Source organism: Pristis pectinata, chromosome 24 (assembly GCF_009764475.1).
Source record: "Pristis pectinata isolate sPriPec2 chromosome 24, sPriPec2.1.pri, whole genome shotgun sequence".
Lineage (NCBI taxonomy): Eukaryota > Metazoa > Chordata > Chondrichthyes > Rhinopristiformes > Pristidae > Pristis > Pristis pectinata.
In genome coordinates, this window is record NC_067428.1 from 5021393 (window position 1) to 5037702 (window position 16310).

General features: G+C 41.2%; 1 protein-coding gene across 2 annotated transcripts in view; it reads left to right on the forward strand.

The window, feature by feature from the left end:
* Positions 1 to 276: 276 nt before the first annotated feature.
* dapk3 (death-associated protein kinase 3) overlaps positions 277 to 16310 on the forward strand; it is a 32476-nt gene continuing 16442 nt past the window's right edge. The window contains exons 1-3 of one of the 2 annotated variants that reach the window (XM_052037873.1): positions 277 to 330; positions 6605 to 6753; positions 12328 to 12688. In XM_052037873.1, coding sequence (XP_051893833.1) covers positions 6668 to 6753; positions 12328 to 12688 — 447 coding nt within the window. In that variant the 5' untranslated portion in view covers positions 277 to 330; positions 6605 to 6667. Of the gene's footprint in view, positions 430 to 6604; positions 6754 to 12327; positions 12689 to 16310 lie in introns of both variants that reach the window. The other variant, XM_052037874.1, reaches the window with a different exon arrangement.

The window sequence follows — 16310 nt, forward strand, 5'->3', positions numbered from 1 at the left end:
GCCTGATACATTTCTGGCCCGTTGCATCTGTGTGACATCATAGCTGTCCAATCAGTGAGCAATATGTCCCCAATGCAGCCAATTAGAAAGGAGGAAAGGCGTACCCTCAGCGAACCACTTACATTCGTTCACTCGATGATTGAGTTGGAATCGGTCGAATCGGAAGAGCATAAGGAGGCGGGTCGTAAGTCTCCGCATTACATCATGCAACTGGGTCACCGTTTGGTTGATTGACGTACGGGTCAGCCTATTATAAGGCTGATTGGATGGGAAGGCGGGAGCTGTGTGCGTGACGTCAGTTCCTCCGGTGGGGCCGGGATCCTGACAACGGTGAGTGAGCGGCGGGACCTTTCGTTCCGTCCTGTCCCGGGACAGACCCCGAGCGGCCGTGTCACGGCGGGAGGCTCCGAGCCGCCGTGTCCTTGTCCGGTAAAGCAGTCATTTTCTCCTTATACAGACGGGCAATGGAAGTGGAGGCACGGAGCGGAGGGTGGCGGAGAGCCCAGGGCGGCCGGCCGCTGCCTCACCCCCTCCCTACCCCCTCCCTTCACCATCGTCCCCCTCCCCCTCCCTACCCCCTCCCTTCACCATCGTCCCCCTCCCCGTCCCCTCCCCTACTCCCCGTCCCCTCCCCTACTCCCCGTCCCCTCCCCGTCCCCTCATCATCCTTTCTCCTCCCTCTTTCTTCCTTCCCCCCCTCCCCTCTCTCCACACCTCCCCTCACCACCCTCCCTCTCTCTCCCCTTCCCCCACTCCTCTACCCTTGTCTTGAGTCTCCCTAACCCTGCTAACTGACTCTTCCTTTCTGATCCTGATGCCTCAATCTTCCCTCCTTCAGTCTACTGAATACCAGAGCCTCTGCCACACAGTGCCAGAGACTTGGGTTCAATCCTGATCTTGGGTGCTGTCTGTGTGGAGTTTGCATGTTCTCCCTGTGACTGGGTTTCCCTCTGGCTGCTTTGGTTTCCTCAGACATCCTAAAGATGTGGGTTGATAGGTTAATTGGTCTCTGTAAATTGCCTCCAGTGTAGGTGAGTGAGTGAATCTGTAGGGAGTTGTGGGGGAGAATTAAAAAAAAGGATTAATATAGGATGAGTATAAGTTGATGGCTGGTGCAGACCTTGTGGGCTGCAGTGCACATTCACCAGTAGCCGTGCATTGCCAAAGCTGGGAATATAATAATGGAAGTGTGATCCTTGATGTTTAAATATAATTTAATATTTGGTTTTGTATTTCAAAATGCTAACCTCTGTGTAGAATTGGAATGGAGAAAATTCTGAGCAGGGTTTTGAATGTTCAAGAAGTTAGGTTGGGAGGAGAGAATTTAAGATTTTCTGTAAATTTGTAATGTTTCATGTGTGTGGTATGTGCAAACCTGGAATGCATCCAGAGCCCAGATGTGATGTGTAACTGGGCTAGTCATGAAATGATGTGTCTCTATTAGTGAATATTCCCTTTTACTTGGGAATCATTGTTACTAAGTTTTCAATGTACAAAAATAACCTTGGTTTTCTTCAGCTAAATTTATTTCAATGTAACACAGAAAATGTAACCATACTTTAACAAATCAGAATTTTGGGTAGATATAGGGGGGATGTAAGAAGTAAGTTTTTCTTAGAGCCAGATAAAATGTTGGCACAACATCGTGGGCCAGAGGGCCTGTACTGTGAATTTAGTACCAGGTGATCTGAAATAAGGGCACAGAAATGATGGTATCCGGTGTGATGGTTATCTCGGTGATGGAGAGCATAGTTAAACTCCCCTCTGGGGCAAATAGTCTAGTTCAGCATCAAGATATTTGCCAGAGAGCATTGGAAGCTAACATATTTATAGATGAGATCCCTAGAAAATAGTTTTTGTTTCCTCAGTATTCAGCTGGAGAGCATGCCTCTTAATTCGGATGTAGTTTAGGGGTTCAGTTCTTAAAGCCCCCACTTTCAGCAAAGGAGACCAAAACAGTGGGTGTAACTCAATCCAATGTACTAACAAACCACCAATGTCTGCGGTTACCTTCCTTTTCTAATATAATAAGTAGGTGTACTCTTGCTTCTAGGATAAGGTTATGGAATCAAGAAAGCATTGGATAGTAATGAAACGGAAGGTTATTTGCCCATTATATCTGTGCTGGTTGGAAAAGAGCTACCCAACCTAATGCTACCTTACAGCTTTTAGTCTGTAGCCCTGCATTGCTCTTTGAGTACACATCCAATATTGTCTAAATGTGATGAGGGCTTTTGCTCCTACCACTCTTTAATGCAATGTGTTCCTGACCCTATTACCATCTGTGTTGTTGTTGAATTGATCTGTATGAACAGTATGCAAGACAAGGTTTTTCACTGTACCTCAGCACGTGATAATTAAGTCCGGTCTGGGTTTAAGAATGAGCAGTGTTAATAAAGCTAGAACCTTATTTTGCTACTGTTGCCAACTCTGTGGACGTTGAGGAAAAGAAATCACTTTCAAGAGCCAGAAGTACTTTCAATCCTTGGATTTTCTAATGGCGAGATATGTCCCCAGGTTTATTAAACCACGGTCTGTGCTGCCTCACACAGCTGTTGAAGATCCTGTGCCACAGACAACAATTTAAAGAGATACACCAAGTGTCCAACTTGGGATTCTTCACTCAATTATTTTCCTTGCTGTCGCTTGTGAAATCTTGCAGTATGTAAAATGTCTGATGCGTAGAACTGTAGTCACTGCTTTTAAGATGAGAGTTCTTGTCTACCACTGTTGGTGTGGAGGTGCTCCCAACTCTCTGAATGCTACTATAAAAACAGTGATGTAGCAAGGAGCTGTTCTAAGTAAGAATGTGGCTTTTTCTCCCCCCCCCCCCCCCCCCCCCCCCACAGGAATTCAACAAAACTATGCAAATAATGCTTTATTATAAATTTCTTCTGTTTCCTAAGCTCCAGCTCCCTGATGGGGGATTTTTTGCTAGATCGTTATCTGGGATTGTTGGAAGATGAGAATTTGAGGTGTCACTGAACTCCCAAGATTCCAGTAATGGCTATGGCTTGAGATTCAAGATGGAGATCTGTGCTTAAGTTTTGTTTCTCTGAGCTAATTTATCCATCTACTCTAGTTGAGGGATATCCACCTACCCAGCCCTCTGGCGCTGCCCAGATCAATTTGCCCAGTATAGATTAGGGTTTAAAACACCACATTTCTATAGAATAGCACAGTACAGGCCCTTCAGCCCACAATGTTGTGCTGACCTATATAAACACCTACACGATTAATTTAACCCTTCCCTCCTACACAGCCCATAACTCTCCATTTTTCCTAACATCTATATGCCTATCTAAGAGTCTTTTAAATTCCCCTATTGTATCAGCCTCTACTACCACCCCTGGCAGTGTATTCCAGGCACCCACCATGTCATTCAGCTGACCATTGTGTCAGTGGTGGTATACTTGCATGCACACACCATTTTCATTTGCATTCTGGTCCATTTATTATTAAGCAGAGAATTACCTGGTCTGCCTATTGATATGTAGCAAAAACACATTCAAAACTTGTGTTGTATAATGACATTGTGATCTCTGGTACACTTTTTCAGATGTTAGCAGATAATATTGTCAGTGTGCAGTTGATACATCTTCAGCTTAAAATGTAAAGGATGATGGGTTTAATGTTTTCCTTTTTGGTTTTGGCTTGTTAATGGAATGTAGCATTGTGCTGTTACTGTGGAATGTGTTTACTTTGAACATTCTCTACAAATGAGCTTTTGGAAGAAAATTGATTCCAGAATTAGTTGGGATGTGATGTCAGAACAGATCTGAAAAGGGGTCAATAAATGCATGATCCATAAATAGCACATCTACAATTCATTACATGTGTCACTGCATATTAGGATGCTGGTAAACACAGATTCAGTTAATGGGATGAAAAATACTGCCGCACTTCTTCCTGAAGTAAGTGGGTAATAGCATGCTAAAATTTAAATCACTTGGTGTGGTTAATGAAAACTGGTTTCACTTCCTTTCAAAGCCTCGAACAACAGTGAGTTTAATTACATTCTTGAAGTGGTTTAATGATTCAGGAATTTAAATAACATTGATTTTTTTTTAACCTTCAGACACAAAGCAGGCAAAAGTGAAACTTGCAGTTGCACCCAATATGCTCCACAAGTGTGGGGATATTGAGTGTCGTTGGTTAATATGGGGAATGACTGAAATGGGATTCCTCGTGCCCCCCATTTGTTTTTGTAAAGCGTCAACATGCAACAATCTTTCCCCCTCCTCCCTTTGGAAGTTCTGATGGACCTTTCCCTCTGCAATACCCTCGTCCACTCCCATCATCCTCTACTCGTTCCTATGACGCTCCTGTGCAAGCACAGGAGATGCAGCACTGCCCTTTTTAACCACCTCTGTCCCATCGCTGGGTCCCAAACACTCCTTCCAGGTGAAGCAATTATTTCTTTATAAATGTTTTCAATATTGTATTCTCTGCTTGTACTGTGGTCTCATTTGCACTGGAGATGGTAAGCGCAGATTAGGTAACTGCTTTGTAGCAGACTTCCATTCTGTGGGCAAATGTGGCCTGAGCTTCATGTTGTCTGTCACTTTAAATCACTGACCTATTCCTTCTCTGACTGCTCAGAAGTTCAGCATTCCTGGAGCTTTCAATTAGGCACTGCAGCCAACTGCACTGAACACTAAATTCAGATTGTAGCTAGCCCCATTTTTCTTAGACAGCTGTTGAAGGCAATGATTTTGTATGTTCGTTCTTTACTAGCCAGCCGTTTTTGCATTGTACCATCTGTCCTTTAGTTATTTAATCTCCCTGCCTTTCACCCTATCATTTGTTCTTTCCCATCTTTCTTTGCATCTAAAACTTAGCGGGAGCATATTTCAACTGTGAATGGCCATATATCTGAAATATTCTCCACAAATGCTGCCTGACCATTGTTTCCGGTAATCTGTTGTTTTAGATTTCCAACACCTACAGTTGTGGTGGCCCTCAATCAGGGCACCACATTTCGGTAAGGGTAGGTTGACCCCAGCATCACAGACCAGGTAAACCAGAATATTAAATATTGAGGACAAATTGCATGTAGTGACTTTTGATTAGACATCTTACTCTCTAATCTTCAATTTAGGTTATTGACTTTTTTGGTAATTTTGCTATCTCCATTCGTGCTTTGTCTGGGCCTTGTTTGTTTCTTACTGTCCTTCTGCCACATCTTTTGCCTTTCACTATCACTCCTTTTGTCCATTAATTGTGCCTCCTACCTTTACAGGCCTGTCTTTTGTTTTAATTTCCTTTAGTCCTTTCCCTGTCTCAGTATAGTGTAAACCTGTTCTATCTGTAATCTCTTCTACTTCAAATGAAATGTCATTGACTGGAGTTATTTGTTTCTCTGTATCCAAGTATTAGGGAATTTGAAAAACAAAAGACTGCAGATGCTAGAAGTCTGGTACGAGGTCTGGTGAAAGGTTAACTGTTCTCACCTCAGATGCTGCATGATTTATTGAATATTTCTATCAATTTGTTTTTATGGCAATTTCTGTTTTAATTGTATAAATATGGGTCTGCACTTTCTGGACTTCATTAAAAATCATACCTCTGCCCTCTGAAGTTTTTAGGGTTGTTGTAAATTGAAAGGAAAATTTTCCTTAGGGGAGGCAATTCAGGAGAGAAGTGGTTCTTTAGGCTGATAAGTTAAGAACTTTTTGACAAAAAAGACAGTTAATTAGTTAAACTTTATCTAACCAATAGGTTCTTTTGAGTTGGAAAATGTAGAACTCAAGTGGGTAAATGGAGTTGAGATACAAATCACCTATGAAGAAACTTCAGGGATTAGTAGAATTAAAAAAAAATTCAAGTCCCATGGTGCTTGGGCTCTAACACACTCCGTTTGACACTTTGCACAAAAATTTGTGCATGAGGTCTTATGGTCCCTGATTGTATTGTGAACACTGGGTTTGTTTTCCTGGGGTTTGCAATAGAGGCATACCAAATGGTGGTAATAGATAGGGTACATAATAAAAAAAACTTTTCCCATAGAGGTTTCTGAAACTAAAGGGCACGGGTTTAAGGGTGCAGGAAGTTCAGAGATCTGAGGAAGATTTTCTTTTTCTCCAGAGGGTGGTTAAAATCTGGAATGCACTGCTGGTGGGGTGTGGTGTGGTGGTGTAGGCAGAGATTTAATTAAATAAGCAAGCAGTTGAATTGCCAAGGCATAGAAGCCACAGACCACCTGTTGATTAATGGGATGAGTATAGATGGGTACTCAGTGGTTGGCATAGTTACGATGGGCCAAAGTGCCTGTTTCTGTGCCATACGACCTTGACTTTTAATGAAGAAGGCAATCTGCTTTTAATGGAGTCATTTGCTCTTGACGTTATACTGGTATGGGAATGTATGGAGGACAAGTAACCATGTGTGGCACTGGAAAGTTCTTGTGTGACGTGCTGTAACTATGCCACAGTTACTGTCCACAGATTTGAAAGGCAATGGAGCTTTTCCTAGGCACGCAGTCTCTTAGAACAAGATTTTCTGAAATTGTGTTTGAGTTGAAAGTGAGACTTTAATTTCCTGTAAATAATATTTGAACTTCTCTGAATATTTAATTTCCTTTGTTTTAAATTTTATGTTCTAGACTCTTGAAATGTGAAGGTTTTGCACAGGAAACATCACCTCCAGCTGATAATCCTTGAGGATAATGACATTGGGTCTGACCTGCACAATGGCAGTTTTCAAGCAAGATAATGTAGAGAAGTACTACGAGATGGGTGAAGAGCTGGGGAGGTGAGATATCATGGCCTGTTGACTGTGGCTTTGTTGCTTTCTTCTTGGCCTTGACTTTTGTAGTTGTGATGCATTTTCCTGAAATGACTTTTTTTTCCACTGAATGTCAGACAAGCTCAGAACACATGGAGAAACAGGTCCTATTGATATCATCAATCGCATAGAGAAATTGTGCAATTGATGATATTGATAGGACCTGTGTCTCCATGTGTTCCTCCTCTTCCCTCTTCAGATTTGTATGCCAATTGGTCTTTAATGCACCTAACTGCATGTCTTAAAATAGCTCAAATGTATCTTGAGAGTATTGATCCGCTCTGAGTTTATGATGCAGGAGAGGTGAATACTTAATGACTGACTTAAAGGCACAGTTCCTTTTGTACACTGCTTAAAATACAATGGTTCCTATGTGGGATAGTTAAGCTAGGTAAGTGCATATCAATGGGATGGTCGTTAATGTGAAATTAAGTTTTCTGTTTTATTATTGACTGCCTTTGGTCCCTTGTGTTAAATGTGTATGCAGCACTAATCATGTAGTGTGCTGCTTCTGAATTCCAACATCGTTATTAATGATATGACTTCTTGACTGTCAAGATTTCAGGTTTGCTTTAGCGGTAGGAATCTTGCCTCCAAGGCAGATAGTTTTGGTTCAATTCCCATTGAGACTTGAGCACACGTTCTCAGTTGATGCCTGAATACAATGCTAAAGGCCATTATCCTAAGATATTGAACTGAGGCTGCATCTGACTTTTCAGCTGGGTGTAAAAGCTCCCAGAACACAATACGAGAAGCACTCAAGTTTCCTGGTCAATATTTAGTCCTCAAACTAATCTGGTGGTCACTTTCTTGCCCAATCCATTGAGTCCAAAGAGTGAATCATTGATCTTTATTCAATCTAGTTCTTTCCTGTCAGAAACATATTTTGTTTGGTCAAACAGCATCTGTGGTGCAAGAAATGGGTAATACTTCAGCCTGATGACCTGAATCATTAACTCGTAGCTCTATCAAGTGCTATATGACATGAGTGTTTATGGCATTTTCAATTTTTGTTTGGGGTTTTCAATGTTCTCAATATTTTGGTTTTATAATATTTGTCACTTGCACTCCTGGGCGAGGAGCAGATTTCCCCTTTAATGAGGATTATTGTCCAAAGTAAAAACATCACTGAATTACCAGGTCTATTCACTGATTAACCCTGGTATTGATCTTCATTTGAAAAGTTTCATTAGATCATTGGTGTTGTGTGGTTGCACTGTAGCATTGCCTCTGCTTTGAGTTTTAAATTTCCTAGTTATGGAAATCTTCTTGCCTCTTTCCCCAAGAATTGATATTCCACTTTTGAGATCAATGTTAGGGAATCATTTACTTGGTCTTGGCGATGCTCTTGTTGGTCCATTTACTTGGGGCTTTTTTTGCTTCAGATTGCCCAGTAGGAAGCTGGAACTATCATCCTGTCATCCTCTGCCTCATGATTCTGACCTTCTGTTCCTTTAGGAATGGGTATTAATCGAATTGTATTCTAGAAGAAATTACCTGAATTAATATTTTGAATACCTGGGACACTATGTAGTTTCAGAACTCCTGAAGGCCTCAGCTGTAAGTTTTGGTAGTTTTGAGTTTGAGTCTAATTCTGATATCAGGCCTTTTGACAACTTAATCAGAAAACAGTCAATTTCCACATGTAAGCTGATGACTCTCTGCTCTTGACAAGACAATTGAATGCGGTTAATCACTTAATTTGACCATATGCCCAACACAGTATTGGATGAAGAGACATTAGAAAGACATCACTTCCCTCCCTCCCTCCCAGATGGCTGAGCCTGAAGTCGACTAATCACAGCCTTTGTGTAGCACAAAGCTCCAAACTCCAAACATCCAGTAAAATCTCTCATTCTGGCATTTCTACCTTTTTAACATTGGTCACCTCTATCCCATGCCTCAGCTTGTCTGTTGCCAAGATCCTTGGATGAATCGTATCATTCCTAAATTAGTTATTTCAATGCACATCTGATTGACATCACTTGTTCTACCCTCTAATCTTGAGATAATCCTAAATTTATCTGTTTGCATTCAAACAAATTAAATTTATCTAAAATCCCTGTTTGCTGATCACATTGTCTCCTGTTTGCAAAATCTGCTTACAAATTCTTATCCTAATTTTCAAATCACACTACCATTTACCTTTTTACCTTTGGTAATCTGTGCAGCTTCCATAATATGTACTTCATCACTTCTGGTTTAGCATTCCCAAGTTTAATTCTGCTTCAGAGGTGCAGTCAACTCTCAAGGCTTTAGAATTCACTTCCTACCTTGTTTTTAATGTAAGTTTTTGATCAACTGTCCTAGTCTGTGGCTTGATATCAAATATAGTTGGATAACACTCCTGTGAAGGTCTGAAAGTAGAAGTTATTGAAGTTAAATCTTCAAGGGCAACCATACCCAACTAAAGCATCTCCCATGCAAACTGACTTAAGATTAAGTGTTTGAGTCATTCTTAGTCAGTGAGTCATTATCATTTAGACTAAACTGCAGACCTTTGCCTTTATAAGGATGTGTTCTCTATTGTATGTATTTGCTCATACTTTATTTACATTATAGACCTCTATCTAGGGACCTTTGCATGAGGTGGATATTTTCTGGAAGACCAAAACATTAAACTTTGCCTTAAATTAGAATTTACCATATTTTGTTTGCCTTTGTGGATTGACATATTAATAAGCCAATGTGGAGATGCTGAGCGACAGTTGTTTGCAACTCTTGGCAACTTTTGGAATTTGAGCAGGAAAACACTTGGTTTTTGTTCTTTTTCTCTCATTTTCCTTTGAGCTGCATGGTTTTTGATTTGGATTTTGAAAGGTAATTGAATGGAAGGTCACACTGTGTGCTACTGGTCTAACTTGCAGTTTTGATTTCATTATTAACATTTTCATCAGCTTTTGGAATGTCAGTTTGCCTTGTCTTTGTAAATGAACTGCTGAGGAATTCCTGCTCCCAAAGAATAGGGGTGATTTTTTTCCTCTCTCCACTTAAAGTGCTTATTATTGTAGTTGGGTTTGCTGTAAAGTTTGATATCAGTCAATAGCTTGTCTTTTTGTGGAATGTTGTAAATTATTTGACTTTCTGCCTTAGGCTCTGGATGCTCAGTCATTCAGTATATTCAAGGTTGAGATTGATGGAGCTTTGGACACGTGGAGATTGGCAGGAAGATGATGAGGTGCAGGATCACCTATGATTTTGTTGAATAGTGAAGCTTTCTCAAGTTACTGTGTGGCTTGTTCCATTTTGTTGTTTAACAAAGTTGTACAGTGCAGCCTGGTGTTGAAGAGTGGATGGGAGCCTGCATTGGGGATGGGAGATGGAGGGGAGTTGGGTGTGCAGGAAAATAGTTTGATTTTTGTACAATACGTCCTTGCATAGGAAAGCCTATAATGTGGAGGCTTCTGTTTTCATTGGAGAATGCAAAAGGGTGCAATTTTCCCTAGTTATCACAGGACATTAAAATTGGATCCTATCTATTAGAAGAGCTGAAGGTGACAGGTGCTTGAAATCTAAAATTAAAACAAAATGCTGGAAACATTCAGCAGGTCAGACAGCATCTATAGATAAGTTAGTCTCAGGTTGATGACCTTTTTCAGAAAGGTGAAAGGTCTTCAGCTGGAAGCATTAACTCTTTCTCTCTGTCTCCACAAATGTTGCCTCAATTTTTTGTTTTTATCTTGTCTGTTTGGGTGTTCTAGTGCACTGGTTTTCAAACTTGAGTGATCCTCTTTTAATCAAATTTTTCACCCACAATGAATAATTAGCTAACTAAATCTAATTGTAGGTGTGATCAACCCATTGAAGTAAATGGGAACCAGCCTTCAAACTGCTTCTGTTGAATGTATGATGCTTGCATGCACTGATGGGTTTTTAAATCAGAAAGTAGAGCTGTGTGAACAGTGTGATTAGAGCAGCAGCTAAGATATTACACAGCAGGCAGCCACTCTCTTCTGTGCATAGTGGAGCCATGAGTAAAATTAATTGTGGCAACCCATTTTCTAATGTCCTGTGGCCTACCTAAGTATTGCTTTGAAGCCACTGTTCTGGTGGGCGACCAATATTTTCAACAAAGACTGATTTAGCTTCCCCACGTGGCAAGATGTATTAATGGCTTTCATGCAGTGATAAAGTACATTGAGTCACTTCAACATTAAGAACTCAAATCAATGTTTAGCTGGAATGTAGATGAAAGTATAAAAATTCTTAATGACTAAGATGGTACAGATGTGAAAGTGTTCCTGATTTTTCAGTTTTCGTGTTTAGTTGACTAAGTTATGGAATTTTGTTTCTCTTCTCTTCCTGGGTGAATTGCTGTGAAAGGCCATCTGTTTTTCCCTTTCAAAGAATTTTTGAAAAATTCCAAAAATTCCCAGGTGGAGAGGCAAAGTAGTCTGGACAAATGCTTCAGAAACTCAAGTTCACATCTCACCACAACGGATGGAGAATTTTAATCTAGCTAATCTGGGTTTAGAAGGCTGGTATCAGGAAAGGTAACCATGAAAGCACCACATTAAGTCCCTTCGAGTTCATTAATATTTCTTCTAGGAAAGAAATCCACTGTCCATACTTGGTCCATGTGACTCCAGACATATAGGACTGTGATGACCCTGTGCTGTCTTCTGAAATGAATCAACAATATGGTCCTACTTAAATTGCAGGATGAGCTTCAAAAAGAATTGTGGCTGAATTGTAGACTGGAGAGAACTAAAGTTTTGTATTTACTTTCTGTTAATTGCTAATTTGCAAATGTTAATGGAGAGGTAACCCCAGAGATGCTGGAGCATATGATCTGGCCCAATGTCACTGATAAGATGATGTGGGATCTGCAATATCATTTAAGTGGGGCATTTAGTGGAACTGTTCTGGCCAAATAAAATCATCACCACCTGCAGGTTTTCCTCCAAGTAGCACTTGTGGCTTGGAAATATCAGTCCCTGCATTGTTGCTGGGTCCAAGCTGTGAAATGCCCTACCTACAATGTAGGTTATTTTCACCAGAAGGATTGCAGCGGTTTAAGGCAGCTCTACCAGCTACTGGAGGATAATTAGGAATGGGCAATAAATGTTGGTCTTATTTCTGGAGTGTGGATGTTACTGATGAGTAAACTAAATGCTGTGTATTCTGCTTGTGTAACTCAACACCTGACTCTCAAATTCTTCCTCCAAATACAAGTCGTAAGTGCAAATACCCCTTACCATGTCGCTACCCCCTAGTAGAGCTGCTCTCTCGGTGCCAGAGACCCAGGTTCAAGCCTCACCTAGGGTACTGTCTTTGTGGAGTTTGCACCTTCTCCCTGTGCCAGTCTTAAGCTTCCATCTGTCCAAACAAACTCTACTTTTGAAATTTTGGCCTAAAATTAACAGCATTTTGACAAATGGGAATTCTAGTTGCAAATTCTGCAACCTTTGCTTGGGGAAAACTCGCCCACTTCTGTTGCAGATGCTGATATGCCTGTTGTATTTTTAGTTTTTCCCTTAGTCAAATATTATGATACTCTATCCTTTGCAGCTTAATCACCACCACTCTTTGTTCCTTTAGTGGTCAGTTTGCCATTGTGAAGAAATGCCGTGAGAAAAGCACCAATATTGAGTACGCGGCCAAGTTCATCAAGAAGCGCCGCCTGTCTTCCAGTCGCCGAGGGGTGAGCCTTGAGGAAATCGAGCGGGAAGTGAACATTTTGAGGGAAATCCAGCACCCAAACATCATCACTCTGCATGATATATTTGAGAACAAGACGGATGTCATTCTCATCCTTGAGCTGGTGTCGGGAGGGGAGCTTTTTGATTTCCTGGCTGAGAAAGAATCATTGACTGAGGAGGAGGCAACTGAATTTCTTAAACAGATTTTGGATGGCGTGCACTACCTACACTCGAAGAAGATTGCTCATTTTGATCTAAAGGTACAGTTTCCGTGGCTCTGTGACGCTGAAAGATGTGAGTTCTATGTAAATGATTTAGTGATAGTCATTTGGCTTTTAAAGTGCAACCTTGCTTCTCAGTTGAGCACTTCTACAAGGGTGATCCTGATCTTTCAGTTGCCTGTCTCGTGAATTCACCACCCCATTCAGATGTTGTCTTCCATCGCAGCTCAAAGCAAACTCAAGGATCCCGATTTGACTCGGCACACTACAGCCTTCAGGGCAGCGTATTTCACATAATCAACCAATCCAGTATCTCCTTTCCAGTTGCATTGTTCTCTCATTTAATTTCATTCAGTTCCTCTTATTCACTCAAACTCTGGGTATTCACTGCCTTATCTGCCTACTTCAGTTGTCACAGTCATTCAATCTTGTTTGGTCTACGCCCTTTGTGTTTCCCTTTACTCCCCCTGCTCTCCTTTTTCTGCAACTTGATTCATTTCTAATTTTTCCTATTTTGGAGGAAAACTCATTAACTGGAAATATTACTTGTCTGTCTCTCTACAGGTGCTGCCTAACCTGATATGAATTTGGAATATTTTCTGTTTTCAGAGTTTCAGCATCTGTGGTATTTTACTTTTGAACCACATCTTCTGTTCCATTTTGGTTTGTCCCACATTATAATATTGGTGGTGCCTGTGGATGTCTATTCTAAACATTCTATTTTTGAAAAATCATCTGCAGATTAATTTTTATCAAGGAATCTTTCCTAAAATTTTCAAATATGGAACTGGCCATTCTGTGCAACCTGTCAGCAGTTTCCTGTCACTCTCTAATCCTCTGAACTCTTCTTTTTGGACTCTGTTATTGTTAGAAAGCAGTAGCAATCAGCCATCGCAGGTAAATGAGATGAGCAAATTCGATTAGATATCTTAAAGAAGCAGTTCCAATAGGTATTTTCTATTGGCTTATAAACTATATAATTAGAACTGGATGTAGATTTAACTCCAAGCTCTCCAGTCTGCACAACATTCTTGTGAATCTCTTCTGCACCTTCTAGCATAATTGCCTCCTTCCTATAGTGTGGTGACCAGAACTGCACACGATATTCCAAGTGTGGTTGAACCAACATCTTGTACAACTGTAACATGGCATTCCAGCTTTTGTACTCATTGTCTCAGCTGATGAAGGCAAGCATGCCATACGCTACCACCATCTTGTCTACCTGTGTCACCACTTTTGGGGGAATTATGTATTCTATGCCCAAGTCTCTCCATTCAACAACACTCCCCAGGGTGCTGCCAGTTGTGTCCTGGCCTGGTTTAACTACTCAGTGCATCATTTCACACTTGAGTTGTATTCAATCTGCCAATTCCTCTCCCCACTTTCCCAGTCGATCAATATCCTGTTATCACCTTAAACCTACTTTACTGCCCACCATACAACCAATGCACAAAACTGGTCTTCACCAGCTCAGGTGAACATAAATTGTCCAGGCAAGCTTTCTAAGTGTCCTATGGATATTTCAACCTATCCAATGCCACTGAGAGATGTCTATTTGTACACCTTGTATGTAAACCTTTGACTACTGTATTAGATTTCCTCTCTTGTGGAAGTTCATCTTTAGGTGGCACCTGGAAGCCACCATTCTGGGTGCTATACCACTTTGCTGTGTAAGCTAGAGTACTGTGGGCAATGGACAGCTTTTGCTGAAAATGATTAAAGGCTCTACTATCTTCTGGAGGAATGCATGTAGTTCAGTGGATTGCAATCTTTCCCTTGTGGTTCACTACTGGGTCAAGTATGGTATCTTGGTAGACGTTTTGAGGATAATATAACTGTGCAAGTATAGAAGTGTGATATAATTAATGGCACAGAAGGATTCCATTAAGTTACAGGATAAAAATTCACTATTTGGGCTACTCCTTCCCATTTTGCTGCTCTATAGCCTGCAAGGCTATGGGTCTTTAAGTACTTATCCAGATAAATTTTAAAAATGATAAAGGTTTGTCTCCACCCTTCCAGTCAGTGAGTTCTGGATTTCCAATAAACTTAAAATTCCTCTAATCCTGTCTCATGGTTATTGACCTCTCTGCTGAAGGGAAGTCCTTCTTCTTACAGCTCAATTCAATCTCTTTCCCATTTCACCCCCACACACGGCCCCACCCCCTGTTCAAAAGAGAATTACCCAGGTCGGTTGCCCTTCTAAGTTTAATTCTCCAGCCCTGTCAATATTCTTGTAAGACCTTTCTGCACTAACTCCTGTGCTATCACATCTCTTCTATTATGTTAAGACCAGAACTTTGCACAGTGCTCTACCTATTGCTTATCAGGTGACTATTTTAACAGCCTTTCAAAAATTACCATTTTTGTGCCCACCAAACTAGCTCATTGATACCTTCCTGTATCGATCACTGCCAACTTTGGTATCTTTGGCAAACTTCCTAATGTGCCTACTATGATTAAATCTCACCAATATCTCAAGCTTGAGTACTAATGCTGAGCCCCATGGAAGCTGTGGGTCACCAGGACTGTCCTTTTTCTCATTGATATCATTTTTAATCCAACTTGCTGCTTTTCCCGTAGATCTGAATAATTTCCTGATCAATCTTCCATGTAAGATCTTCTCAAACACCTTTCAAAAATCCACATGGGCTACATCAAATGCATTACCATAGAACCATACAGCACAATACAGGCCCTTTGGCCCACCATGTTGTGCCGACCTTTAAACCACACCTAAGACTATCTAACCCCTTCCTCCCACATATCCCCCTATTTTAAATTCCTCCATATGCTTATCTAACAATCTCTTGAACTTGACCAATGTATCTGCCTCCATCACCACCCCAGGCAGTGCATTCCATGCACCAACCACTCTCTGGGTGTAATACCTCCCTCTATCTCCCTTGAACTTCCCACCCATTACTTTAAAGCCATGCCCTCTTGTATTGAGCATTGGTGCCCTGGGAAAGAGGTGCTGGCTGTCTACTCTATTCCTCTTAATATTTTGTACACCTCTATCATATCTCCCCTCATCCTCCTCCTCTCAAAAGAGTAAAGCCCTAGCTCCCTTAGTCTCTCCTCATAATGCATACTCTCCAAACCAGGCAGCATCCTGGTAGATCTCCTCTGCACCCTTTGATACGCTTCCACACCCTTCCTGTAATGAGGTGACCAGAACTGGGCACAGTACTCCAAGTGTGGTCTAACCAGAGTTTTGTAGAGCTACATCATTACCTCGCGGCTCTTAAACTTGATCCCATGACTTATGAAAGCTAACATCCCATAAACTCAGTCCAGACATTCCTTAAGTGCACATTGTCTTTCGTTAACCGGTGCCTCTTAAATGCTAATTTATACTGTCCATCAATAATTTATCCATAGAATCACAGAAATAGGTCCTTGTGGCCTACCTCATCCATGCCAACCAAGATGCCTGTATCTCTCTACTCTTCTGTCCAAGTACCTGTCCAATGCCTTTTAAACATTGTAATAGCATCTGCCTCCACTACTTAGCGACTCACTCCAACTATTTACTGCTCTGGAAAAACCAATCCCTCAAGTCTCTCCTCTTCACTTTAAACCTGTCCTCTAGTTCCAGACTTCCCTCCCCTGGGGAAAAAGAGTGCGACCATCTGTTGTATTTATGCCCCTCCATAAT